Source organism: Acinonyx jubatus, chromosome B2 (genome assembly GCF_027475565.1).
Source record: "Acinonyx jubatus isolate Ajub_Pintada_27869175 chromosome B2, VMU_Ajub_asm_v1.0, whole genome shotgun sequence".
In the NCBI taxonomy this organism is placed as follows: domain Eukaryota; kingdom Metazoa; phylum Chordata; class Mammalia; order Carnivora; family Felidae; genus Acinonyx; species Acinonyx jubatus.
Genome location: NC_069385.1, coordinates 70,462,351 through 70,489,491, shown reverse-complemented (window position 1 = coordinate 70,489,491; position 27,141 = coordinate 70,462,351). Strand labels below are relative to the sequence as shown.

The 27,141-nt window shown below is 40.4% G+C and overlaps 2 protein-coding genes across 2 annotated transcripts in view; both read left to right on the top strand.

Moving 5' to 3' along the window:
- The window catches only part of CASP8AP2 (caspase 8 associated protein 2), a 38,470-nt gene extending 36,140 nt beyond the window's left edge, over positions 1–2,330 (top strand). Inside the window, exon 12 of the mRNA XM_053222462.1 lies at positions 18–2,330. Coding sequence (XP_053078437.1) covers positions 18–27 — 10 coding nt within the window. The 3' untranslated portion in view covers positions 28–2,330. The remainder of the gene's footprint in view (positions 1–17) is intronic.
- On the top strand, positions 18–26,514 carry GJA10 (gap junction protein alpha 10). The gene is made up of 4 exons (XM_053222469.1): positions 18–117; positions 15,556–17,008; positions 24,088–24,261; positions 24,803–26,514. Exons 2-3 carry the CDS (start codon positions 15,572–15,574, stop codon positions 24,124–24,126), a joined length of 1,476 nt encoding a protein of 491 aa, XP_053078444.1. The 5' UTR covers positions 18–117; positions 15,556–15,571; the 3' UTR covers positions 24,127–24,261; positions 24,803–26,514.
- Positions 26,515–27,141: the final 627 nt, after the last annotated feature.

The window sequence follows — 27,141 nt, the reverse complement described above, 5'->3', positions numbered from 1 at the left end:
TGCCTGCTTTCTCACAGCAGGTACTAGTACAGTGAACCAGACCTCTGCTGCAGGTGTCCTCACAGATAAAATCTGGGCAGCACAAAACCCTTTTGGGTGAAGATTTGGGGAAAACAGGTAAGGACTGACTAGCTTGTGCATTATTTGTTCACTCCTCCCCCTCCAGACTTATAGGACTAATGGGTTACAGCGTAGGCCCTAGACTTTAGGAAATGCCTTAGGAAATTGCCATTTCTCCCACGGTGTCTAAAGAGGGAGCTATGGTTGAAGGGTTACTTCGTAGATAACAAACAAATAATTTACTGTGGTTTTTGTAGTGTTGGGGCTGTGCACCATAGGGCTTTATCTTCTTCCCTCTCTTTGAACCCCCAACATAGCCCAGATTGCTGCCCTTAGCCTTTCCCCAGGGCATTCTATCACTCAGAAGAGCCCATACCATCAGGTAAGTGAGTTCACAAGCCAAAGTAAAGTGATTACCAAGAAATGCCACTGGTTCAAAAGAAAACTCAATTACATAAGATCATCAGAATCTAAAATTAAGCCTGTAAACAGAAAAAAAAGGGAAGAGTTTAGCAATGTGGTATAAGAATAAGAAATAATGAGCCAAGTTGAAATATAAAAAACATATTTAAAATAACATAAGTGGGATAAAAATTGAATGAGTATGGCTGATGAATGAGTTAGTGAGTTGGAAAGTCAAATTGAGAAATTCTCCCAGAAAGAAGCAAAAGAGAAAAAAGAAGACATGAATTCAGATTTAAGTGAGATGAAGGACAAAGTAGATGTGCCACCATTCAAGTAACAAAAGAGGTCCAGGATAAGAAAAAATTAAAGATTGAAAGGGCCGTGAAGTGCCAAACAAGAAGTACCCACATCTAGAGACATATTGATAATGAGAAAAATCTAAAAGTTACTCTTGTAAAAAATAAAAATTTTTCTTGTATAAAGGAATAAGAATCAGATTGATCTGTCTTTTCAAGAGCAAAACTGGCTGTAAGAAAACCTTTTAAAGTATTGGACCTAAAGCTTTACATCCATTTAAATTGTTATTCAAATGTGAGGGCTTAATACAATCATTAAGATTTACCAATCAAAAATCCACATCATAAACATTTTTTGAGAAAATGCTCAGCAACAATAAGTCCAAGAGATATTATCAGAGCTAGGCAGAAGGAGTGGTTAGATATCTGGGTAAAGTGTGAATAGGACGAGAAAGAGGAAATATCCATAATTAATTTTAGACAGTATCAACATGATGGAGGTCAAGGGACCAAGAAAATGTTAGAGTCTTTGCCTTGTTAGGATGAAGGTACAAATATAAAAACGCTGAACTTTAAAAATTAAAGTCTGGTGGGGCACCTGGGTGGCTCAGTCGGTTGAGTGACCAACTTTGGCTCAGGTCATGATCTCATGGTTTGTGTATTCAAGTCCTGCATCTGACTGACTCTGCTGTCAGCATGGAGCCTGCTTTGGATCCTCTGTCTCCCCCTCTCTCTGCCCCTCCCCGCTCGTTCATGCATGCACTCTCAAAAATAAAAATAAACATTAAAAAAGACTAAGCTTAAAAAAAATTAAAGTGTGGCATTGAGGAAAAGTAGCTCTGTAAATTTCACAAAGTGGATACTTGTGTAACACCCATCCAGGTCAAGAATGAGAATAAAGGTGTGAAATTTTAGTAAACACTGCCAAACAGTTTTCTAAAGTGTGTTTATCCATTTATACTTCTTCAGTAGTGTGAGCTCCAGTTTCTGCACATGCTCTCTACCACTCAGTATGATAAGTCTTTAATCTTAGCCATTCTGGTGGAATGATACCTCCTGAATGTTTGTTGGCTATTTGAATTTCCTTTTTTGGTAAAGTCCCTGTTCAAGTCTCTGATCTCTTTTATTAATTTGTAAGAATAATTTATATATTCTGGATATGAGCTCTTTATTCTGTATGTGGAAATCCCTTTTCCCACTTTGTCGTTTGCCTTTCCTTGGATCACATATTTTTTGATGAATATACATTCTTAATTTTAATCTTTAGTCTCCCACCCATCTCCTTCCATCAACCCTTACTTTGTTCTCTATCATTAAGAGTCTCTTGTGGTTTCCCTCACTTCTCTTCCTCCACCTTCCCATATCTTCATCTGTTTTGTTTCTTAAATTCCACATGAGTGAAATCATAATGGTATTAGTCTTTCTCTGATTGACTCATTTCACTTAGCATAATACATTCTAGCTCTATCCACACCACTGCAAATGGCAAGAGCTCATTCTTTTTGATGGCTGAGTAATACTGGTATTGTGTATATGTGTGTATGTGTGTGTGTGTGTGTGTGTGTGTGTGTGTGTATGTGTATGTATATATATATATATATATATATATATATATATATGTATGTATACGTATATATATACACATACACACACACTATCCCTTCGTTACCACCCCTATGTTACCACCCCTTTATCCATTCATCAGTCAGTGGAGATTTGTGCTCTTTCCATAGTTTGGCTATTATTGATAATGCTGTAAACACTGGGGTGCATGTACCCCTTTGAGTGTATTTTTGTATCCTTTGAGTAAATATCTAATAATGCAATTGCTGGACCATAGGGTAGTTCTATTTTCAGTTTCTTATTGCTCTCTTAATTACTGTAGCTTTATAATAAGTTTTGATATTCAGTAGACAACTTCTATCACTTTGTTTTCTTTCCTCACTATCCTAGAGGATATATTTGGTTCTTCACATTTCCACATACATATTAGAATCAGTTTATCAAGTTCCACAGAATCTGAATAAATTCGGGGAGAATTGACATGTTTACATTGTTGAATTTTCCAGTCCTTGAGCATGGTATATTCTACCATTTATTGTAATTATTTAAATAATGATGTATGTGTGCGTATAAGGCTTGCATATTTTTCATTAGATTTTTCTTAGTGTTTGATAGTATCTGATCCTGTAGTAAATGATTTAGTTTTCTTTTGGGGATACAGAAATACACTTGACTTTATACCTAGAAATTTGCTGAACTATCATATATGTGTCAAAAATTTGTAAATTCTTTTGAATCTTCTGTACAAAATCATGGTTTTAATTCTTTCTTTATAATCTGTAAGCTTTTTTTCCTACTTTTTTTTGCACTGTCAAAGACCTTTAATACAATAAAGTTTAGAATTTGATACTAATGAACACTAAGGTAGTGAACTAGTCTTATTCCTGATCTCATAGTGAAGACTCAATATTTTATAAATATAAGGTTTCCTGTAAATTAAAAACAAAAATAAAAACCACTACAGTTTAAGGAAGTTTCCTTCTTTCTATTCCTAAGAATTAAAAAAAAAATTTTTTTTATGTGTATTTATTTTTGAGAAGGAGAGAGACACAGTGTGAGCGGGGGAAGGGCAGAGAGAGAGGGAGACACAGAATCTGAAGCAGGCTTCAGGCTCTGAGCTATCAGCATAGAGCCCGATGTGGGGCTCGAACTCACAAACTGTGAGACCATGACCTGAGCCGAAGTTGGACGCTTTACCAACTGAGCTACCCAGGCGCCCCAGAATTTTTTTTTTTTTTAAATCCTGAATGGGGGTTCCCAGGTGGCTTGGTTGGTTAAGTGTGGGATTTCTTGATTTGGGCCCAGGTCATGATTTCATGGTTCTTGAGTTCAAGCCCTGCACGGGGCTCCATATGGAACCTGCTTGGGTTTCTCTCTCCTCCCTCTCCCTCTGCTTCTCTGCCCCTCCCCCACTCACACTTGCACGTTCTCTCTGTAAAATAAATTTTTAAAAAATCATGAATGGATGTTTAAAAAATTTTTTTCTTTTATTTTGTAAATGTGAATTATATTGATTTTTAAATACTAAACAAACCTTGTAGTCTCAGAATAAGCCTAAGTTTGGGGCACCTGGGTGGCTCAGTGGGTTAAGTGTTCGACTCTTGCTTTTGGCTCAGGTCATGATCTCACAATTGTGAGATCGAGCCTGGAGCCTGTTTGGGGTCCTCTCTCCCTCTGCCCCTGCCCTGCTCTCATGTGTGTATATGCGCATGCTCTCTCCCAAAATAAATAAACTTAAAAAAAAATCAGCCTCACTTTAATGTGATGTATTAGATCCTCTTTATATAATATTAGATTTGGTTTGCTAATGTTTTGTTTAGGATATTCTGTGGGTTTTTAATTTTTTTGTGAGATCTAAAGTATTTTCTTAATAATGCCTCCTCAGGTTTTGGTATTCAGGTTATTATTATTATTATTAAGCCAGCATAATAATGTTCTTTTTTCTGTTTTCTGTGAGAGGTATATGATGAAATTGTGAAAGACATGAGCATAAACCCATTTGCTGAATGTATTTTGCTGTGAAATGAGTTTCTTGGACAGAAAATGTGTGGAATGTGATAATGGTGAACAGGTATTCCATAGTGTCATTCCAATAGTATAATTGCCTCCCCTCCATGGATAGCCAGTGTGCTATAATACACCTGCTACTTAGTAGTTGGTAGTCCGTATTTGAACTCAACTTTGACTTCGTGGTTGATAGGATAAGCCTTACACAATGGAGGTAACAAGAACAGCTGTGGTGAGGGGAAGTCCATGTTGTTGAGCCCATACAAAGCTTGCTTTCTTGCCATATGGCCATTTTGTACATGGGTCCATTAAGTAAGCACTGGGTTTGCACGGGGAAGAGACTCATTTCCAGGATGTATTATCTTGTCCATCTCATGGAGATTCTCTTCTGCAAGGTGCCTTTTGTGAACATTCACCTGGGACACAATATTCATTCTTTGTTTACAATGTTAGAAGTCCATTCACATTGCTGCTTCCCTAAGACTTTGTCATATATCCAATTATGTTCTAAGTCTTTAACCATCCAGTCAAGCCTTTACCTTGAATAGGTTCTAGCTTTGGCTCTCAAAGTGAAGGAAGGAGACAACTATATATATTGTTATAAGTCCTGTACCCTGGGGTGCCTGGGTGGCCCAGTTGGTTGAGCGACCAACCTCGGCTCAGGTCCTGATTTCACAGTTTGTGAGTTTGAGCCCCATGTCTGGCTCTGCACTGGCAGTGCAGCTTGCTTGGGATTCTCAATCTCTCCCTCTTTCTCTGCCCCTCCCCGATGTGTGCTTCCTCTCTCTCTCAAAATAAATGAGCAAACTTAAAAAAAAAAAAAAGTTCTATACTTCTTCCATCCCCCCTCCTTGGGGGAGAATTTCCCTTTTTTCCCTTTTTCATTCTGTCCTGATTTGGGTTGTAATACTATAGTAGTCTGCTTCTGGCTTGTGTTAGCATGTAATGCAGAAACACCTGGAAACCAGACCCAAATCTTTCTCCTCACCTAACTGGTTATAAGGAGCTGCACATGAAGCTATAGGTTTGGACTGAGTGTAAAGAAAGCAGGTACAGTATTACATACTAGAGTCTGAGCTACCTGCTTATGTCACTTGTATCTTTCAGACCTGCCTCAGCCTGCCTTTTTTCATCTTAATTGATGAATGCTGCATTTAGTACTTTTTGGTTGGGTGGTTCAGATAACACCCAATTAATTCTGGGCAGCTTGGGTCACCTGGTCACTTGATTTCCCATGGTCAGGCATTCAGTCTCCCACAAGGCATAGCTTTGCTATAAAACCCTGGAGGTATGCACTCTGATTGTTTCATTGAGGCTTACCAGAGACTTCATGCAACATATTAGCTATCATCTCTGAGTATTAGTTGATTTGCTGGCATCTTGCACGACTTTTGTACTACAACCTGAACTTGTTGCAGAGCCTTTTCTTTGTTCCCCAGTGAAAGCTGACAGCTTTACAGGTTGATCATTTAGTGGGCCAAATAACACATCAAGTGGCCTCTAGAATTCATAAAAGCTTATCAAGCATTGTGGGGTTTTGTGTGTGTGCGTGTGTGTGTGCTTATTTTAGTGCAAAGGACAGCAACTTATCTTTCACTTTGTAAAGGCTGGACCTCCAGAAACCACTGAGGTGGCAGGCGCCTTAATTTTGGGGTGGGGGGAGTTTATATCCTGCCCTGTGGCTTGCATGTCTTATTACTAAAGCATCTACCATATTTGCTACCGCTCTCTCATCAGATCCAATCAGATTAATATTGTGGCCCAGTCTAAAGTTTTGGGAGATGTCAAGACTAGACTAGACTTCTGTGGCCTAGTTTATGGCAGAGGAGGAAAATTAATATAGCCTTCAGATAAGATGGTGACAAGTGTATTGTCTGTGATCCATTTCGAGTTAATTTTTGTGAAGGCTGTAAGCTCTATGTCTAGATTCAAAGAGGCAAAGGGACGGGATAGCATCTAGAGAAATATAATTTAGTGTCAGTGTTCTAGTTCTCAGTTTGGTATGGGTTCATGGATATTGACTCTATTATTAGAAAATAAATTTTGGGGGTTCCCTAGGTGGCTCAGTCAGTTGAGCATCTGACTCTTGATTTCGGCTTAGGTCATGATCCCAAGGTCATGGCATCAAGCCCCACATGGGCTCTGTTGAGTATGGAGCCTGCTTGGGATTCTCTCCCTCTGCCTCTCTTCCTGGCTCGTGCACACTCTCTCTCTCTCTCTCTCTCTCTCTCTCTCTCTCTCTTTCTCACTCTCAAACAAACAAATAAAAACTTTAAAAGATTTCTTCCATGGAAGAATAAAGGCAGTGTGTGTGCCTTGATACAAGGATTATGACTGATTTGATTCAGTGCACTTGAGGTATATTTTAAAAATTAAATGTATCTTGAGGTGCCTAAGTCCTGACATTGTGATAGGAGCTGGTGATAAAAAGATGAATCATTCTTCCTCTGAAGGAGTTCAGCTTCCCGGGAAGACAAACACCCAACTAACTGTGAGAAGTGGTATACTAGTGTTACAAGGAACAAGTTGGGGCAACATAGAGGAAGTGCTATATGATCTGATCCTTGAAGGACACCGAGGCAGAGAAGAGTTGGGGAAGGCATAGACTTAGCTTCTTGTGGGTAAATTACATATATTTAATCAAAATTTTTGTCTAGATAATACATTTATGTGGTTTAAAAATTAAGAAGGTTTGGCACAAAAACAGGCACCCAGATCAATGGAACAGAATAGAGAACCCAGAAATGGACCCACAAACATATGGCCAACTAATCTTTGACAAAGCAGGAAAGAATATCCAATGGAATAAAGACAGTCTCTTCAGCAAATGGTGCTGGGAAAACTGGACAGCGATATGCAGAAAAATGAACCTGGACCACTTTCTTACACAATACACAAAAATAAACACAAAATGTATGAAAGGCCCAAATGTAAGACAGGAAGCCATCAAAATCCTCCAGGAGAAAGCAGGCAAAGACCTCCTTGACCTTGGCCACAGCAACTTCTTAACACGTCTCTGGAGGCAAGGGAAACAAAAGCAAAAATAAGAATTGGGACCTCATCAAAATAGAAAGCTTTTGCACAGCAAAGGAAACAATCAGCAAAACTAAAAGGCACCCAATGGAATGGGAGAAAATATTTGCAAATGACATATCAGATAAAGGGTTAGTATCCGAAATCTATAAAGAACTTACCAAACTCAACACCCAAAACACAAATAATCCAGTGAAGAAATGGGCAATAGACATGAACAGATACTTCTCCAAAGAAGACATCCAGATGGCCAACCAACACATGAAAAAATGCTCAACATCACTCATCATCAGAGAAATACAAACCAAAACCACAATGAGATACCACCTCACACCTGTCAGAATGGCTAACATTTAACAACTCAGGCAACAGATGTTGGCAAGGATGCGGAGAAAGAGGATCTCTTTTGCACTGCTGGTGGGAATGCAAACTGGTGCAGCCACCTTGGAAAACAGTATAGTAGTTCCTCAAAAAATTAAAAATAGAACTACCATACGACCCAGCAATTGCACCACTAGGTATTTATCCAAGGGATACAGATAGGCTGTTTTGAAGGGGCACATTCACCCCAATGTTTAGCGGCACTATCTACAATAGCCACAGTATGGAAGAGCCCAAATGTTCGTCGATGGATGAATGGATAAAGAAGATGTGATATATATTTACTTCAGTATTACTCAGTAATCAAAATGAATGAAATCTTGCCGTTTGCAACTACATGCATGGAACTAGAAGATATGCTAAGTGAAATTAGAGAAAGACAAATATTATATGAGGACTTTAAGATACAAAACAGATGAACGTAAGGGAAGGGAAGCAAAAATAATATAAAAACAGGGAGGGGGACAAAACATAAGAGACTCTTAAATATAGAGAACAAAGGGTTGCTGGAGGGATTACCCCTTGTGGGCAGTGGGGGTGGGAGAATAATAATAAATGAGAGTTTATTGTGTTTAACCATTTCCCTATTGATGGACATTCTGGCATTTCCTATCTTCTGCAAATGCAGCAGTACTGTAATGAATCACTTTGTACACATCATTTTATACATGTGCAGGTAAATCTGTAGAACAAATTCCCATAAGGATATATAATTGAAGGCCAGGGTAGTAGGTTAAATTATGTTCACGAGCACACATCCTGGGATTGGGAGAGGACTTGCTGAAAGTGGTGAGAGTGAACTACTATGTTTATTAAGCTATGGTGTCTCCTAAATATTAGACAGTCAGCTATGAATTTCATATATTCATTAATGTGAGGTTGACACTGTCGTAGAATGTTTTTCCAAGTGGAAGGTGGGATTTAATTTCATGCTTCTTAGAACTACCTTTATTTTACTTTTTTAAAAAGATTTTATTTTTTAAGTGATCTCCACACCCAATTCGGGACTTGAACGCATAGGCCCGAGACTGAGAGTTGCATGCTCTGCCTACTGAGCCAGCCAGGCGCCCCTACGGTGTTTTGAAAATCACTCACCTCGACCTTTTATTTTGCAGTTCTGTTTTTCTGTAATTGGTGTGGTTATCTTTTGGCATGGTAATACCTTTTATCTGAGGAACACCAAATTCTCTGCTAGGAACCTGATAGGTTAACCCAGTTCCTATAATTTCTCACACTTTCTTCTGGAAATCTCTTATTTTCTTATTGTAAGTTCCTCTGAATCTCAGCAGATGAGGACTTGACACAAATGAGCTTTCCTCTTCTGCTGCTGCTACCCTCTATGACTCGGAATTTCTGTTCACTGATATTATGTCAGCCTTCCCAGTTCTAATGTTTTACAGCTGCTTACAGAAAACCAACAACCCCTCGTGGCCCTAGGGAGTGTATATCACCAGCTGTGAGTGCAGTGACATGGAAAGTATTGATACCATTGACTAGCACGGAGGCGGTAGCTAGTGGAGCTCTCATTCCAGGTGCGCCTTTCTCCATCCTGTTACGTTTGTTCTTTCTAAACTTCCTTTTCCCTTCTGTTTCTCTGAGTGTGTCTTGGGCCTGCCAGTGACTTCATAGATTCAACATCTCTTTTGGTGAGAGAGAAAGTTGGAACTTGAAAAAACAAAACAAAACTTGTTCTCTATGGCACTGATTCTCATCCTTTAGTGTGCTAATTCCTGCTGAGCCGTTGGGCTGGTGGGGATGAGGCAGTGCGTAGAGCTCCTCCCCCCCAGCAGCAGTGCAGGGCAGTATTACCTCATGGGGACATTTCACATTATTACTATGAGGATATGGGAGAGTCGCTGACTTTGTGCCAATCCTCTGCTTGCTAAAACTCTTCAAGAATGATCAGATTGTTTTATCAGGGAAAAGTTTATTTTTATTTTTTTTAAGTTTATTTTAAAATTTATTTTTGAGAGAGTGAGTGGAGGAGGGGCAGAGAGAGAGAGGAAGAGAAAGAATCCCAAGCATGCTTTGTGCTGTCAGCACAGAGCCCCATGTGGGCTTCCAACTTACCAAATGTGAGATCATGACCTGAGTCGAAAGCAAAGGTCAGACACTTAACTGACTGAGCCACCCAAGTGCCCCTGCAGGAGATTTTTAAATACATCAACATAGGGTTGTGGGCTTTTTTTTTTTTTTAAACCTCACTTTCTGGTTTAAACATTATTATCTTGAGTTAGGTAATGCATTTGCTGTTCAGATGATTCAATGTAAAAGTATTCATCCCACCTGTTCCCCAGTCACTCAGTTACCTCCCTTGAGGCAACTAATAGGAGTTTCTTGCGTACCATTCTGAATTACTCAATGCATAATGTATGATTTTAATGTTTGACTCTGACAAAATGCATTAAAGGTATTACATTCATTAGTCTTCAGGTGAATTTTAGAATTAAATGTCAAGGGCTTTTTGGGACAGTGTGTCCAGTACTATACAAATACATATATTAATACATCATGTGTTTTTGCCTCTAGTTAATTCTGGCAATTTGTACTTGAGGCTAGTGTGCGATATAGTGGAAATTTGAGCTCCTCACCTGTTTAGCCTTTATTATCCTTTTTTAAAAACTAAATATGTGAAAATAGAATAGGCGGGTGATAGGAACTATTAATAGTTTTTAAAAAATGTTTATTTTTGAGAGAGCAAGCACACAAGTGGGGGAGGGGCAGAGAGAGGGAAGGACAGTATATCCAAAGTGGGCTGTGTGCTGGCAGCAGACAGCCCGATGTCGGTCTCAAACTCACGAACTGTGAGATCATGACCTGAGCTGAAGTTGGATGCTTAACCAACTGAGCCACCCAGCCACCCTAAATAGTTTTATATACTTTCAAAATTTAAGCAGAAAAGAGCAGGCTCAGAAATGTGCATAGGAGCTGTGATTTGAAGTCACCATTGGGTTCTAGTAACACCCTTGCTGTCACCCCTTCTAAGATGGCAGTAAGACTGTACTTGAGATGTGACTAATGTAGATGTTATGTAAGACTGGGAATTAGGAGACCTAATCTCTGTCCACATTGGGCAAGTTATTTGACCTCTCTGGAATTCAAATACTTTCTCCAAAAAATCTGACAGAGCTTTCTAAGGCTTTCAGATTATCCACTTGGAGTTGGTTGGGGGGGCGGTGGGGATATCCTGAGCTGCCTGTTTCAGCCTAATAGAGTATTGGTAGCACGCATAATCTACAGACATGTACAGCCCCCTCTCTGGTTTATTGATCTCTTTTTGAGATGTTACTACTTGCAGCCTAGCATGATTTGCAAGAACACTTTGGGCTTGATTGTCACTCCATTTTTACTTGTTCACATTTCATGAGGCAAGACTCATCCCAGGCAGCTGTTGAATGAAATTGGACGTGACCCATTGATCTATGACATGGATTCCCAATCGGTTGGAAGAAATGCACCCAAAACTCAAATCACTGTGATCATCCACAAAAAAGATAGGAAAATTCTCATTTGTTTCACTTTTCATTTGTAAATATGATATACCAGGAGGGGCTCAGGCATGGGGTCAATTAGAGGAAAATATCACAAGAGAATTGCAAAGCCCCAGAGGACATTTTGACCTCTAGAGAGAACTAGGTTAGACTCCATTGATCAAAACTACTGTGCTCATTCTGGATCCTGCCCCACACCCAGCTGATTAGACGCTTTATATCTGCAACCAGCAGCAGTTTTTCACTAATTAGCCACTCACGGTCCAACTTTAAGGTTCTGTGAGCAGTTACTATTATTTTTGACCACCTATAAGGTAAGTGGTAAATATGTGGACTTCCTTGTTTATGAGAAATATAGGAAATCCCTGTGGGGATAGAAAGATAAGATCTGAAATAAAATTCAGAAAAGGAGCACCAGTTTTTACATGGGAGATGCTAAATTAGTATTTGATAATAAAATTCAAGAATATTTCTAGGACCTGTTTTCATTTTTGATAAAAAGTAGTTACTTTTGGGAAACAGGAATATTTGTCTAAAGGATTTTGCTCTTGCATGTCAATATGCATGATTGTATTCCTGTTTTCCATGTTGGACCAGTTTTCCTTTACTTGTTATTTAAAGATAATAATTCCCAAGTTTTAAAGGGATACTGGCAATAGAAACATTAAATAGGTTAGGACTGCCAAGTAGAGGATAATTTAACAAATTGAGTTAACTTTCCTATTTCAGTGTTTTTATATAAAATAGAAGCTCTAGATATTTTTTTAAGTGCTAAAGGAATTATTATTTTTTATCTTTATTTTTTATTTTAGAGAGAGAAAGAGAGAGTGCACGAGTCGGGGAGAGGGGCAGAGGGAAAGAGAATCTTAAGCAGGTTCCATGCTCAGTGCAGAGCCTGACATGGGGCTCAATCCCCCGACCCTGGGATTATGACCTGAGCTGAAATCAAGAGTCTGATGTTCAACTGACTGAGCCACCCAGGCTCCTCAGGAATTAATTTTTAATAAAGAATAATGTCTAGTGGCGCCTGGGTGGTTCAGTCAGTTGAGTGTCCGACTTCAGCTCGGGTCATAATCTTGCAGTTGTGGGTTCAAGCCCCATGTTGGGCTCTGTGCTGACAGCTTGGAGCCTGGAGCCTGCTTCGGATTCTGTCTCTCTCTCTGCCCCTCCCCCACTCCTGCTCTGTCTCAAAAATAAACATTTAAAAATTTTTGAAAAAAAGAATAATGTCTGTAGATTTTTAAAGGAATAATGAGAAAGCACCTGAACTCTTTAAGAGAGGATAGAACTTACTAAATTGTTGCTTCAGCTAATAAGGCATAAGTCCAAAATTTTTAAATCTAATATTTTATTTACAAGTAGTATATGTAACTACCTTCTTAATTTTGAATTTCAAGCAATTCGCAAGCATATAGAGTAAAATAAAAGTCTCATTAATACCCCTCCCAAATTCAGAGAGGTATCTACTATTTATATTTTATTTAAAAAATTTATATATATGTATGCATATACAGGTAAATTTATATAAATGTTTACTTTGGATAAAAAATTAGTCGTACTTGCTTAGAAGAAGAGTCTTTATTCTTTTTCCTTTTTTTTTCCCCTACCCCCCTCCACTGTCATCACTTCCTAGAGACCTCCAATAACCTGTATTAACTTCCTGGTGTGTGCCCTGTATTTTTTTCAAAGTCATAAAGTCTCCGTAGTCATATAGTCATATAGTCCAAAGTCATATATATATATATGTGTGTGTGTATATTTCTACATATATCTACTATATACACACACATATATATACATATATATACACACACATATGTGTATATACATATATATATACACACACACCATATACATGTGCATACATATATATGTACATTTATAGGATTTTATTTTAATCTGATATAAAATCTCACATTGAATCTATCAATCAATTCATTTGGGGAGAACTGACAGCTTTACAAATACTGAGCTTTCCAATCCCTGAGCATGGTATATCCCACATTTAATTCATATAAATAGGAGTATGTGTATGTGTATTTGGCATTGTGTCTCTCCTTGAAACTCTATCCTTTGGTTTCAGTGATGGTTCTCTGTTTTCATAATCTCCCCCTGCCCCCCAACTTTCTTTGGCCATTTCTCACTTTCACTTTATTTGTATTCATTTTATTTGTATTTTATTTGTAGACGTATTCTCCTATGTTATTTTTCAGGGTTTTGTCATTGGCTCACTTTTTCTTGTCCCTGAGTGATCTCCTCTCTACCTATTCAGTGATTATTCACAAATGTTTACATTTAGTTTGTATTTTTTGTTGTTGTTTTTATTGTCTTCTAGACCCAAATGCCTTCTGGGACAGCTCCAGTTTTGCCATTCAGTTTTGCTGAGTAAAATCTAAAAATTTTTTCCAATGATAATTTCTGGCATTGATGTGCTTAAAAAAACTTCTTCTATTTCAAGATTCTAAAACATTCTTTCATATTTTATTATAATACTTATATGGTTAACTTAAAAAAATTTTTTTTAATGTTTATTTTGAGAGAGACAGAGAGATGAGAGAGTTGGGTAGGGGCAGAGAGAGGGAGAGAGTATCCCAAGCCAGCTCTGTGCTGTCTGTGCCCGATGCAGGGCTCGATCCCATGAACTGTGAGATCATGACCTGAACCTAAACCAAGAGTTGGGTGCTTAACCAAATGAGCCAGACACACAGGCACCCCTATGGTTGGCGTTTTTACATTTAATACTTTATTCCACTTGGAATTTATTTTTTTGGGAGATACGTTGGGAAAATGTAATGATTCCATATTGTGTGTGTGTGTTTAAAGAGAGAGACGGCACAAGCAGGGGAGGGGCAAAGGGAGAAGGAGAGAGAGAATCTCAGGCAGGCTCCACACCCAGCTCAGAGCCCAATGATGTGGGGCTTGATCTCATAACTGTGATATTATGACCTGGGTTGAAATCAGAGGTGGATCCTTAGCTGACTGAACCACCCAGGCGCCCCATCTCTTGTATTTTTGAGTTGATATTCATCCATTCTTTTCACGATTTGTTCATTTTATGTTAGTGAGATTCCTTACTGACCAAATACTGTGAGGGCTGGACCAGGTATATCTTGTTCACTGTTGAATTCCCTGGCATCTAGGACAATGCCTAGATGATAGTAAGATTTAGTAAATATTATTGAATGGGTGAATTATGGAAGAGAAAATTCTTTCATTATTGGTTTTTAACTTAATAACACTTTTCCTGTTTTTTTCTTCATATCTTTCATATTGGGAAGTCTTCTACATCTTAGAAGCCTTTAATCTAACTTTTTAATCTCATTGAACTTTGAAAAACATTTTTTTTTAGGGTAAACCAAATAACCTATTCATGTCAGCTCTGCTTTAATTCTTTCCTGGATCCAAGCTTGCTAGAAAAGCAGTTTATATTCACTTTTCTTCTAAGTTAGCAAAGCTTTCATGAAATCATGCTGTTCCAGATGTGGCGTTGTGAATGTAATCACATGTCTGGTACTGTTTCTGTGTCTGCTTAATCTTTACTGCTATCCTGTGCCAGTTCCAGAGGGTATATTTGGCTGATTTGTTTTCTTGCAGTGGGAGCATGGATAATATAATACATAATGAGGATTTACTTTTTTTGTTGTATGTGTGATGATTATTCCAGTGATAAGGTCAAGGAACCGAGTTTTAAAATGGAAAGATGATTCATCCCACTATTATTTATGGATACCTTCTGTGTGCAAAGAACAAAATGCTATAGAATGTGTCCCTATCTGCAAAGAGTGTACAAGATGAGGGATGTAAGACACAGCCTTCACAAAACTCATTTTAGGCACAGTGCCAAATGAGTGGTATAAAAAATAGTGTGGGCATTTAGGAATGGGAAAAACCACTCTGACTTGGGATGGCAAGGGAAAACTTCTTGGAAAAGTTGAGACTCATGCAAGATCATGTAGGATGTCTGGTTAATGGGGCCTCTCATCTGGGCAGAGAAATGAACAAAACTTGAGATGGAATGCATTGTACAAATATGAGGGCCATTGCATATATGGAATGAGTCAACTTTGTGTCAGAGAGAAGGAAAGGATAGGCAGGAAATTGGATCAGATTGTGCAGGGTCTTGAGTTTTTTTTTTCTTCCCAAATCATATTCCTTGGAAGTATCCTATTTCATCAACCATGGGCCATAAATAATTAGGGCTGGAAAATGCTTCATAGCTTTTCTGACATGAAAAAAGAACCTGCTTTATTAATGAGCCTGTGTCTTTATACATTATATCCATGGGTGCTATTAACTTCAGTACTTTCTGTATGTTTCAGACATTAATCTCTTACCATGGGGGATTGGAATTTACTGGGTGACATCCTAGAGGAAGTTCACTCCCACTCAACTATAGTGGGGAAAATCTGGCTGACCATTCTCTTCATTTTCCGAATGCTGGTACTGGGTGTGGCTGCTGAAGATGTCTGGGATGATGAACAGTCAGCATTTGCCTGCAACACCCAGCAGCCAGGTTGCAACAATATCTGTTATGATGATGCTTTCCCTATCTCTTTGATCAGGTTCTGGGTTTTACAGATAATCTTTGTGTCTTCTCCTTCTCTGGTGTATATGGGCCATGCACTTTATAGACTCAGGGCCTTTGAAAAGGAGAGGCAGAGGAAAAAGTCACACCTTAGAGTCCGGATGGAGAATCCAGAGCTTGAATTGGAGGAGCAACAAAGGATAGATAGAGAGCTGAAGAGATTGGAGGAGCAGAAGAGAATCCATAAAGTCCCTCTAAAAGGATGTCTGCTCCGTACTTATGTCTTACACATCTTAACGAGATCTGTGCTGGAAGTAGGGTTCATGATAGGCCAGTATGTTCTCTATGGGTTTCAAATGCACCCCCTTTACAAATGCACTCAATCTCCTTGCCCTAATGCAGTGGATTGCTTTGTATCCAGGCCCACAGAGAAGACAATTTTCATGCTCTTTATGCACAGCATTGCAGCCATCTCTTTGTTCCTTAATGTACTGGAAATATCTCATCTGGGAATCAGGAAAATCATGAGGGCACTTTATGAGAAATCCAGCAATGAGGACATTGAGGATGAAAGTGGCACTCCATTCCATTTGAAAAAATATTCGGTGGCCCAGCCTTGTATGATTTGCTCTCCCTTGCCTAAAAGAATCTCTTTACTTCAAGCCAACAATCAACAGCAAGTCTTTCAAGTCAATGTGCTGAAGTCTAAAACCACATGTGAAAGCCTACAGCCCAGGCAACTTGAAGTAGACCCTTGCTGTATTAAAAAAGAGTGGACTGAGAAGGATCAGCACAGAGGACAGCTCCATGTCCACAGCCCATGTCCCTGGGATGACAGTACTCGAATTCAGCACCAGGGACAGCAACCAGGCCATTCATTTGGCCTAGAAAATGTAAAGTCCCAGTCCTGGCTAGGTACAGAGATGGCTCCTAGACATTGCCCATCCTATGCAATAGGAACCTGGGAGCAGTCCCAGGATCTACGACCCTCAGGAGAGCCTCTTACAGAGTTGCACAGTCACTGTAGAGACAGCGATGGCAGCATGAGAGAGAGTGGGGTCTGGACAGACAGATCTCACCTGGATAGTCGCAAGGCCAGCTTTCTGTCCAGATTGCTGTCTGAAAAGGGACAGTTGCACAGTGACTCAAGAAGCTTCAGTTCTCAGAACAGCTCTTGCTTGGATCTTCTGCACCGGGAAAATAGTCCCTCGCTTCTGCCTTCTGCCACTGGGTATAGAACATCAATGGTAAGTAAGGACTGATCATAGAACTATTACAAGAGATGTTCCACTCTGGCTGCTTCTTAGTCGTCCCTTTCCAATTTCCTGGTGTGTATACGTGTGTGTTGAGAGAGAGGGAGAGGAGGTGAGGGAGGTTAATTTATAGAGAGTTGAATCCAGTCATTCAGTACATTCAGTTAAATTCAGTTCATGAAATAAAGTTACTGAACACTTACTTTATATCATTCAGTCTTGCAAGAGCTGGGTTTATAAATGGATAAAATACTGTCTCTCCCATCAAAGGGCTCAGAGTCTAGATGGGGAAGTTATACAGGTAAACATAAATGTGATCAAGTGTAAGGTGCCATGTTAGAAGGAGTGCGCAGGCAAAGGAAGGAGTGGACAATTCTTTATGAATGGGTCAGGAAAAGCTTCATTGTTGAAGTTACTTTTGAATTGAGTCTTTTTTTTTTTTTATTGTTTTTGAATTGAGTCTTGAAAGATGTAGTGAATTTCTCCAGAACTAGGAGGACTGGGGTGCATGAAAGAAGGACATCCCAGTACAGGGAGCAGCATAGACAAAGGCTGAGAGGTGTGACACAGCAGGGATGTCTGGGGAGCTACATGTGGCTGGAGCACTGAGTGGTAGGAAGGCTATGGAGAGGGAAGGGTGGAGAAGGGTCATGGAGGCCTTGTGGGAAGGCAATGGAGAACCCATAGAGGGTGTGCAGCAGAGGAGTTAAGGGATCAGCATTACATTTTAGAAAGCTCTTTCTATCACAGTGTGGAAAATGGATCAAAAGAGAGCATTTGTAACCTTCAGCAGCCCTTGTCTTGCTAAAGAAGGAGGGTGTGCTCCATTGTTTTAATAGCTCTGGCATTTAAAGGTCATATACGAATATTTGGTGCTATATTTCACAAAGACTAAAATCAATATGGTATTGATTTTAATTCTGTTCTCTGAAAAGCCAGTGTGGAATAAGCATTTCCTGGCCATTGTTAAGACATAATGGATATTTACTGTGGACTCTTCTCAGTTCTGGAAAAAGGAAAAAATGACATTTGCTTTATCCACTGCTCCTAATAGCTTTAAAAGTTTTTTTTTTTTTAATGTTTATTTTTGAGAGAGAGAGTGAGAGCAAGAGCAAGCGAGCGAGTGGGCAGGGGAGGGGCAAAGAGAGAGGAAGACAGAATCCAAAGCAGGCTCCAGGCTCTGAGCTGTCAGCACAGAGCCCAATGTGGGGCCTGAACTCACGGATTGTGAGATCATGACCTGAGACAAAGTCAGGCACTTAACTGACTCAGCCACCCAAGCACCCCATAATAGCTTTTTTCCATTAGAAAGAAATTCCCCTAGTTGAGCTCACTTGGTTGAACTTATATACTTGCTTTTTCCTGTTAATGATAATGATTAAATCTATGATGATTGAATCTCTATCCCAATTTCATATATCCTGTGAGTTTAGAGATATTTTTACCACACTAAAGCCATATCTTGAGGAGGCATCATCCTACTCAGATTTTTCCTATAATACTTCTTTCAAACTGATATTCATTTCTTGGCAGTGACCGGCCATCTATTCAGGAGACTATGTTTAAATTTTTTTTTTAACGTTTATTTATTTTTGAGACAGAGACAGAGCATGAACAGGGGAGGGGCAGAGAGAGAGGGAGACACAGAATCTGAAACGGGCTCCAGGCTCTGAGCTGTCAGCACAGAGCCCGACGCGGGGCTCGAACTCACGGACCGTGAGATCGTGACCTGAGCTGAAGTCAGACGCTTAACCGAACTCATGGACCGTGAGATCATGACCTGAGCTGAAGTCAGATGCTTAACCGACTGAGCCACCCAGGCGCCCCCAGGAGACTATGTTTAAGATCAGAGTGTGGCTACTTGGAACCCCATAACAAACTACAGCCGGGTTCTCAGCCCTGGCCACGAGTTAGTCATCTGGGAGCTTTAAAAAATTGTCATGCCCAGGACCCATCCAATTCCATTTAACCCAAAATCTCTGGGGTGGGGGGGATGCAGGATCAGTATTTATGTATGTATGTATATATATGTGAACTATATACATATATATGTGTGTATACATATGTAAACTGTATACAGTAAGACCTTGGATTGCGAGTAACTTGTTCTGTGAGTGTTCCACAAGATGAGCAAACATTTCCAATAAATTTTAACTTGATAAACAAGTGATATCTTGCAATATGAGTAGTGTGTGATGCTGAATGTCACATGATCACAACTGAACCAATGGTTCTTGAAATTCACTTTGATATACAAGTGCTTTGGAGTACAAGCTTGTTTCTGGAATGAATTATGCTTGCAAACCAAGGTTGTACTGTATATGCATATATATGTGTGTGTATGTGTGTGTGTGTGTATGTATATATATATGTATGCGTATGCGTGTGTGTGTGTATATATATATATATATACATACATACATATATGTATATATATATATATATATATATATATATATATATATATATATATATATATAAACACTGATTCCAAGATCAAGAGTCACATGCTCTACTCACTGAGCCAGCCAGGTGCCCCTAGGATTAGTATTTTTTAAACTCTCATGGTGACTGCAATGTGCAGCCAGTGTTGAAAACCACTATTTTAGAGTAACCTTGCCAGTGACTCGTGCTTCTTACCTACATTTGTGAAGTCAGCAATACAGTTTTAATCATTTTCCCTCTCTTGTACCTGCTTCCATGTAAGAGGAGCATTTGTTTTGTCAGAGAATTGAGGGAGACACGGTAGTGTTTAGTAGAGACAGATTTTCTTAATCTCTCAGATTATCTTTTGGGAGAGGCCAGCCATTTTTGTGAGTTTGGAGAAAAGATGATGAAGATGATAGGCCCCTTTCTTTTTTTGTCTTCCACTTTCTTCCCTTTGTTTTTTTTTTTTTTTTTTTAATGTTTCTGGGAATTACAAATAATGTCTTTGGACACAGAGCTTTACTACTTATGGTAACTTTCCCCCAGACCTCTTACAGGGTTGACAGGAGACTTCACTTCCCAAGTGGCAGGAAGACTTGGGGATTGAGGCCACAGCTGTCAACTCCAGAGCACTGTGGCTGACACATCATGCTTCTTGCCAACAGAGAGATCTTTAATTAGAAATTAGTGCAGCAAACAGGATTATAATCATCTAGGGTCAAAACATGGACTGTAAACTGCTTTCTACACTGTCTTAGGTCCTACATGGCAGAATTTTTAGGGCTCAGTCAGATGCATTTTGACATTTCAGAGTGAAATGACTTCTGGTAGGACCACAGTTGCTTTGTCACTTATGATGTGTCCCATAGAGGGAATTGTCCTGCAATAGAAATGCATTCTATTTTAGAAGGTTACAAAAGTCACTTGGAGGAGCCATGATTTTATGCTCTGACATTTCCCTTACTTTCACCCAACCCCACAGTTTCTTCAAGTCCAAGCTCATTGATTGCTAAATAATTTTGGTCAAGGTTGGTTTTTGGAGGATAGATTTAGCTGGGCATGGAAAGCAGACTTCCGGTCTGGCCAAGTGAGCCTGGGGAGGAGGGCTGGCTGAGTTTTAGGAACCCATGCTACCCTCTGAAAACGAGACGTTTCCTCATTGTTGAATGCAGAGATGCAATGGAGCAGTAATTCTCTTGCTGAGTTCCACATAAAATCACTAGGGAAGCTTTGAAATTTTCCCCCATGAGAATCTCTGCTGATGGAGCCTGGACACCAGTATTTTTTTTAAGCTCCTAGATGATTCCAGTGTGCAGCCAGAGTTCAGAACCATGGCTATAGAGGAGGGAGGTTTTGGCATTAGGAAGAAGGTTGTCCTGTGAAGTTTTCCAATTTTCGGGGCATTCAAGTGATAAAGAGTGCTCTCCTTTTGTAGCTTCAAAAGCTGAGGATGCTTGCACTTCTTGGTCTTTCTGCCTGGGATGCACCACCCGCCTCAAGACTTGGCATGACTGATGGAGCCAGCTGTGCCAAGGCCCTGCAGAGTTCTCTTGGGCCATTATCAAGGAGAGGAGAGATAAGGGTGAGGTTGAAACAGTCAGGAGCTGATATATGGGGCTTTATAGGCCACAGAAAGGAATCTGGGTTGGATGGCAGAGGGGTGGTGGTGATCTGACACATACATTTTAAAAAACACACTTTCTGGAGAGTCTATTATAGGGCTGCTATGGTCTGAATGTTTGTGCCCCCGCCCCCCCAATTCATATGTTGAGACTTAATCACCAATATGATGGTATTTGGAGGTGGGGTCTTTGGGAGGTGATTAGGTCATGAAGGTAAAGCCCTTGTGATTAGGATTAGTGCCCTTATAAAAGGGGCCACAGAGAGTTCCTTATCCTATCTGCTATGTGAGGACACAGAAAAAAGACAGCTATCTATGAACCAGGAAATGGGTTTTTACGAGATAGTGAATCTGTCAGTACCTTTATCTTGGGCTTCCCAGCCTCCAAAGCTGTGGGAAATAAATAATCCACCCTGTCTACAGTATTTTGTTATAGAAGCCTGAATAGACTAAGACAAGGGGTAAGAGTACAATCAGGGAGGCCAGCTAGAGGCTTACACAATGACCCAGGTGAAAGAGGCATGTGGCTCAGACCAGGGGTACCATCATTTATGGTTTGCATGGAAGAACAGTTTTTTTCTTACTTGTTGTATTTCAAATTAAGTAATACATGCTCATTGAAAGAAATTAAAGCAATATAAAAGAACATAGAGAATAAAATAGGAACCTGACCATGTGAGGATTCATCTCTTCTCATCTAGATTCAGTTCTCACTTCTCCCTAAAGGCAACTGCTGTGAACAGCTTGGGAACACACCCCTACCTTTCTCAAGGTATTCATAATCCATCTTTGAGGACAAATATATGTCCACACATATACGTTAATTTTTAAAATATAGATGTGATCATGTAGAGATGTGGAGATGTCTTTGCAATTTGCTTTTTCTCAGTTGATGATACATCACAGGGATCTTCCCATGTCAGGATTTGTGGAAATGCCTCAGTTTTTTTTTTTTTAATGCTTATTTTTTTGTGTGAGAGACAGCATGAGTAGGGGAGGGACAGAGAGAGGGAGACAGAGAATCTGAAGCAGGCTCTGAGCCATCAGTGCAGGGCCCAATGTGGGGCTCGAACCCATGAACCATGAGATCATGACCTGAGCCAAAGTCAGATTCTTAACTGACTGAGCCACCCAGGTGCCCCAGAACTACCTCAGTTTTACATCACTTCATGCTTTTGTATGGTATTAATGAGCCATAAGACACTTGATGGCCAGTTAGCCATTCTAACTTTCTCCTGCACACAATGTTGCAGTGAATGTTTCATACATATATCTTTAAGTGGAATTGTTGGTTTTAATGGGCATACATGTTTTATATTTTGATAGATGCTGAAAATTTTTGCTTAGGAAGGACCACACCAATTTATTTTCTTATCAGTACATTGGTACCTCTTTTCCCACATTCTTGTTCATACCAGCCATTATCTTTCCCCCCTGCCCCTGCAATTTGATGAACTAGACATGTTCCCCTTCATTTTAATTTACATCTGTAATTACCGGTCAGGTTGTTCATGTTTATTGGTCATCTGTATTTCTACCAAGAATGATCCTTTCCTATCTTTTCTGTTGGGATATTTGTTTTTCTTCTGATTTTTAGGAGCTCTTATATGATATTATGTTAACTCTTTGTATGTATATAGAAAGATTTTCTCCCAGTCTCCTGGTCTCTTATCCCTGTTTATAGCATCTTTGAATTTTTAATATTATATTAAATCTAAAATCTCTATTACTTCTAGGTTTTTTGTGTCATTTCAGAAGGTCTTGAGGTGCTAGGGTGGCTCAGTCAGTTAAGCATCTGACTCTTGATTTCGGCTCAGGTCATGATCTTGTGGTTATCAACTCAAGCCCTGAGTCAGGCTCCACACTGAGCATGGAGCCTGCATGGGATTCTCTCTTTCCCTCTCTCTGCCCCTCCCCTGCTCATGCTCTCTCTCTCAAAATAAATAAACATTAAAAAAGAGAGAGAAGGTCTTTTTTTTTGACTCAGCATTAACAAGGATTATTGGATGGATGTTTTGAGGATGAACTGTACTAATTTATTGAGCCCTTTGGCTGAGAAGTTTAAAAAAATTTTTTAAAAAACATTTATTCAGTTTTCAGATACAGAGAGAGACAGAGCATGAGTAGGGGAGGGGCAGAGAGAGAGGAAGACACAGAATCTGAAGCAGGCTCCAGGCTCTGAGCTGTCAGCAGAGTCTGACACAGGGCTCGAACTCATGGACCGTGAGATCGTGATCTGAGCCAAAGTCGGAAGCTTAACCGACTGAGCCACCCAGGCGCCCCTGGCTGAGAAGTTTTATAGAACAATCAACAAAGCATCTAAAGAAGAGGAGGAAAGATACGCACTTCATTAAGAGCCTGATGGTGGTCTAGACACTGCCGTGGGCTTCCTTTCTGTAATTATTTCCATTTTATGGATACAGAAATAGATGACTTGCCCAAAGTCATACAATTAGGATGTGATGAAGCATAGTCCTTCGTACATAGCAGGGACATAAATTAATATTTACTGGATGAGTGAATGACCTGGAATTTTGTCCTAAGCCTGTCTGACTCAACCCAAGTTCCGTCTTCTATACTTTGTTGCTACTTCTTGCTCTTTCTGCACAAGGGAGCCTAAGTGTAGCATATTTTTAGGATCAAGGATAGATTACTGCAAAATAGAATATGCCACAATGGATCACTTTCCACATTTTACAAAGTAAAAAATCTTGCTAATTGTAAAAGGGGCAAAGATGGAGCTTTGGAAAAGGTTGGCTTATAGTTTTAGACCTGGATTTTGGATAAAAACAACAACCGGAGAAGAATAAGAAGATGGCAGGTGGGATCAGAGGTTTCTGGGAATAGAAGCTCTTACGTGGGCATTCATCTCTGGGTCAACCTAGAATTGTCTTCTGCAACAGGGTTTGATTGGATCCCTGGTATCTGTGACATATACAGGGTCCCAGGTGGGTTGTCAGGACTGACTTTTACAAGCGCTTTGAGTCTATTTAGTTTTATTTGTCTTGTTTCCTCTCTCTTTCAGAACATGCTTCTAGAACTTTCATCTATTATGAAAAAATAATTCATGCTTGGGGCCAGAAAAATGGACCAAGGACCAACCAGCATCTGCAGGAGAAAAGTTGCACCTTTGTTAGCTCAAACTGCAAGAAGAATTGTGGGAACCATCCCCTCCACAGAGACACCCGCCAGGCGATGGGTGTGTACAGGGTGCTCCCACCTGGGCCCACCTCCACAGGAGACCTCCCTTCCCTGATGGGGCTGGGATCAACCTCTTACTGCCCCACTTGGCCTCACTACCTGAGGCAGGTCTGATCTCTGGCAGGATTAGGCAGGGAGGAAGTGTGCACCCTGAGAGAAAATCCAGGGGTAAAAGCTGCTGCCACTCTGAGGGGAGAAGGATTGAGGAGCGGCTATCCTTCCCCCATCCAGCAGCCTCATAGGGCTTGTTGACCTGCTCACTGCAGAGAGCACCCCAGCTCTGCAGTGGCATAGCAGAGGCAGTTGGGGCCATTGGATGGATGGATGGATGGACAGATAGATAGATAGATAGATAGATAGAAAGACAGACAGACAGACTAGATAGACAGATTAGACTATTGGTTCTGTCTCTCTGGAGAACCCTAATACATTGGGTAACTGCCTGGGATATTGCAGAAGGGAGCCCAGCATTGGATGGGGCTGGTCTGTGTTTCTAGCCCAAATGGCTTCTGAGTCTTCTCTGTCCCCATACTTTGCAGAAGTGGAAATGAGGCGTGGAGATATGAAGAGGCATGATCTGTTCCACAGTGAGTTGGTAGAAGAGCCAGTGAAGACCAGGTGGATGAAAATGATGCTGGGGCCAAGTCCAAGTGGGTGCCATTAAGGGGCATACCATATTCCAGGTGCTTAAGACACATTATCTATACCTGTTTTATCTACAACTGTGCAAAGTTATTGTTTGCCCCCATTTTATAAACCAGAGAAGGCTCAAAGAGACTAAGTAACTTGCCCCACAGCTAAAGGTCACACAGCTAAAGTGCATGCAGTGCAGCTGAATTGAAACCCAGATCCAGGTCCAGCTGTTCCAAGGCCTGGACTCCTTCCAGGAAGCTGTGAAGTCGTGTTCTCTCTCTTGTCCATAACAATCAGCAGCCCCCGGGCAATGATTTATTTGCACATCCGTCTGCCCAACTAACCTGTGAAAGCTACAAGGATAAGGCCTGTGCATTTTAAGTCTCGGATGCCCAGCATGCAGCGTAGTGTTGGTTGAATGAATGCATGTTTGTGTATAGATGCCAAAGACAATATAGTACGCATCACTTTAAACTCTCCAGTCTATTCCTTATTCACTAGTGTTCTGTCATGTCCTGTCAATAGGTTTATTATGAGAGATTCTTTCAGAAGAGTCTGTAGGGCAGCACTGTTTTTCTTTGATTTAAATTTCCTTTACCCTCAGAAGCCTTTATAATGTCATCAACTGTTCAGCACAAATAGAGGTTTAAAAAAGGGGCACCTACCTGGGTGGCTCAGTTGGTTAAGCATCTGACTCTTGATCTCAGCTCAGGTCTTGATCTCAGGGTCATGAGTTCAAGCCCCAAGTTGGACTCCACGCTGGGCATGAAGCCCACTTAGGAAAAAAAAAAAAAGTTAAAGGACCAGTGTAAAATGTAATGCTACCAGTAAATGCTGGTGTGTCTCTGACGGTTTCCATCTATTGCTTTAGGATGAGGATCACTGCCTCAGGGATGCACTGGTCTTCAAAGGGGGAGAATAAAATCTAGCCATGAAGAACCAGCAATGGCTTTTTTTGGCTGACTGAGCAGGCCAGTGGCAGGTATATGCGGGGGTCTGTAGGAGTCAGAGGTGGTGAAAACAGAAGGTATCGTGTTCTTGAATCAAATGAAAGGAAAGACACTTGCACATCATGGGATGTGGGATGAGTGGCTTTTTCCATCTCTCTGGGCCTTGATTCTTTGACACCAAGAAGTATCACATTCATTTATACCAGGAAAGCAAAGCTGCTCAATGGGGAGAATTGGAAACCCATCCCACTCTGGGCACTATCACAAGCTGATGTCAAACATCAAGTACAGTCTTGCTAGTGCATCCTAATTGAGGGGGTAGGGGTGATGGTCTGGAGAAGTAGAACTGTTTGAAAGAAGAGCCTAGTTATTTACAAACAGATACAACAAAACTGTTGGCAGGGACTGGTATAGGGGTAGCCAATCTGAGAATCCTCATTGTACCCTGGAAGTAGATATGAATCCCTTCAAAGGTGCACATTCAAAGGAAAGGAAATAATGGCTGTTGCCCATTTGGGGCAGGATGGTGTTTAAATGCTTCCCTTCTGCAACACACAATAGCTTTTTAATTCTATTTCCAACTATGATGGTCATTCCTGCCACACGTGCAAACATCAGGGTCAAAGGTGCAAGTGGCCATCAGTTCTAAATGACCATGTTTTAAGTTTATTTATTTATTTATTTTTAGAGGTGGGGGAGAGGCAGAGAGAGAGGGAGAGAGAATCCCAAGCAAGCTCCATGCTGTCACAGTGAATCCCGACATGGGGTTTGATCTCAAGAACCATGAGATCATGACCTGAGCTGAAATCAAGAGTCGGAGGCTTAACCGACGGAGACATCCAGGCGCCGCTTAATGACCAGGTTTTCTTAACCAAATTTTGAGACAAAGATTCACCTGCTTTTTCTAGAATGGATTAAATAACTTCATGTCTTCATGCAAATAACTATATTTTACCTTTCACACCTAAAATGTTATAACTGTGTTGTTTTCAGAACAGCACACATTTGCTAACCCCATTATATGCTCCCTGGAATCCCTTCCTCCTTGTCTCAGTAGGGTGCCCAGGGAGTAGAATTCAGTAACCTTAAATTTCAGTTTTCCCATCTGGTGGATGGGGCAAGGCCATGTACTTCCTGAAGCCCAGATCTCAGCAGCACGGCGCTCTTCAGACACCATGAGAACGTATTATTTATGGCCTGACAGCTTAGCCAGAACACGTGAGGCCAGCGTCGCTCATGGTCATCTGGCCTGCCCTCCATTCAATACCTTGCTTTCTGTTTATATCAAAATCCAA

Excerpts from the sequence above, each read along its gene's own strand:
- GJA10 (XM_053222469.1), top strand. The coding sequence starts at position 15,572 with ATGGGGGATTGGAATTTACTGGGTGACATCCTAGAGGAAGTTCACTCC. Across the intron at positions 17,009-24,087 it reads CTGGGTATAGAACATCAATG|AACATGCTTCTAGAACTTTC; the intron begins GTAAGTAAGGAC and ends TCTCTCTTTCAG.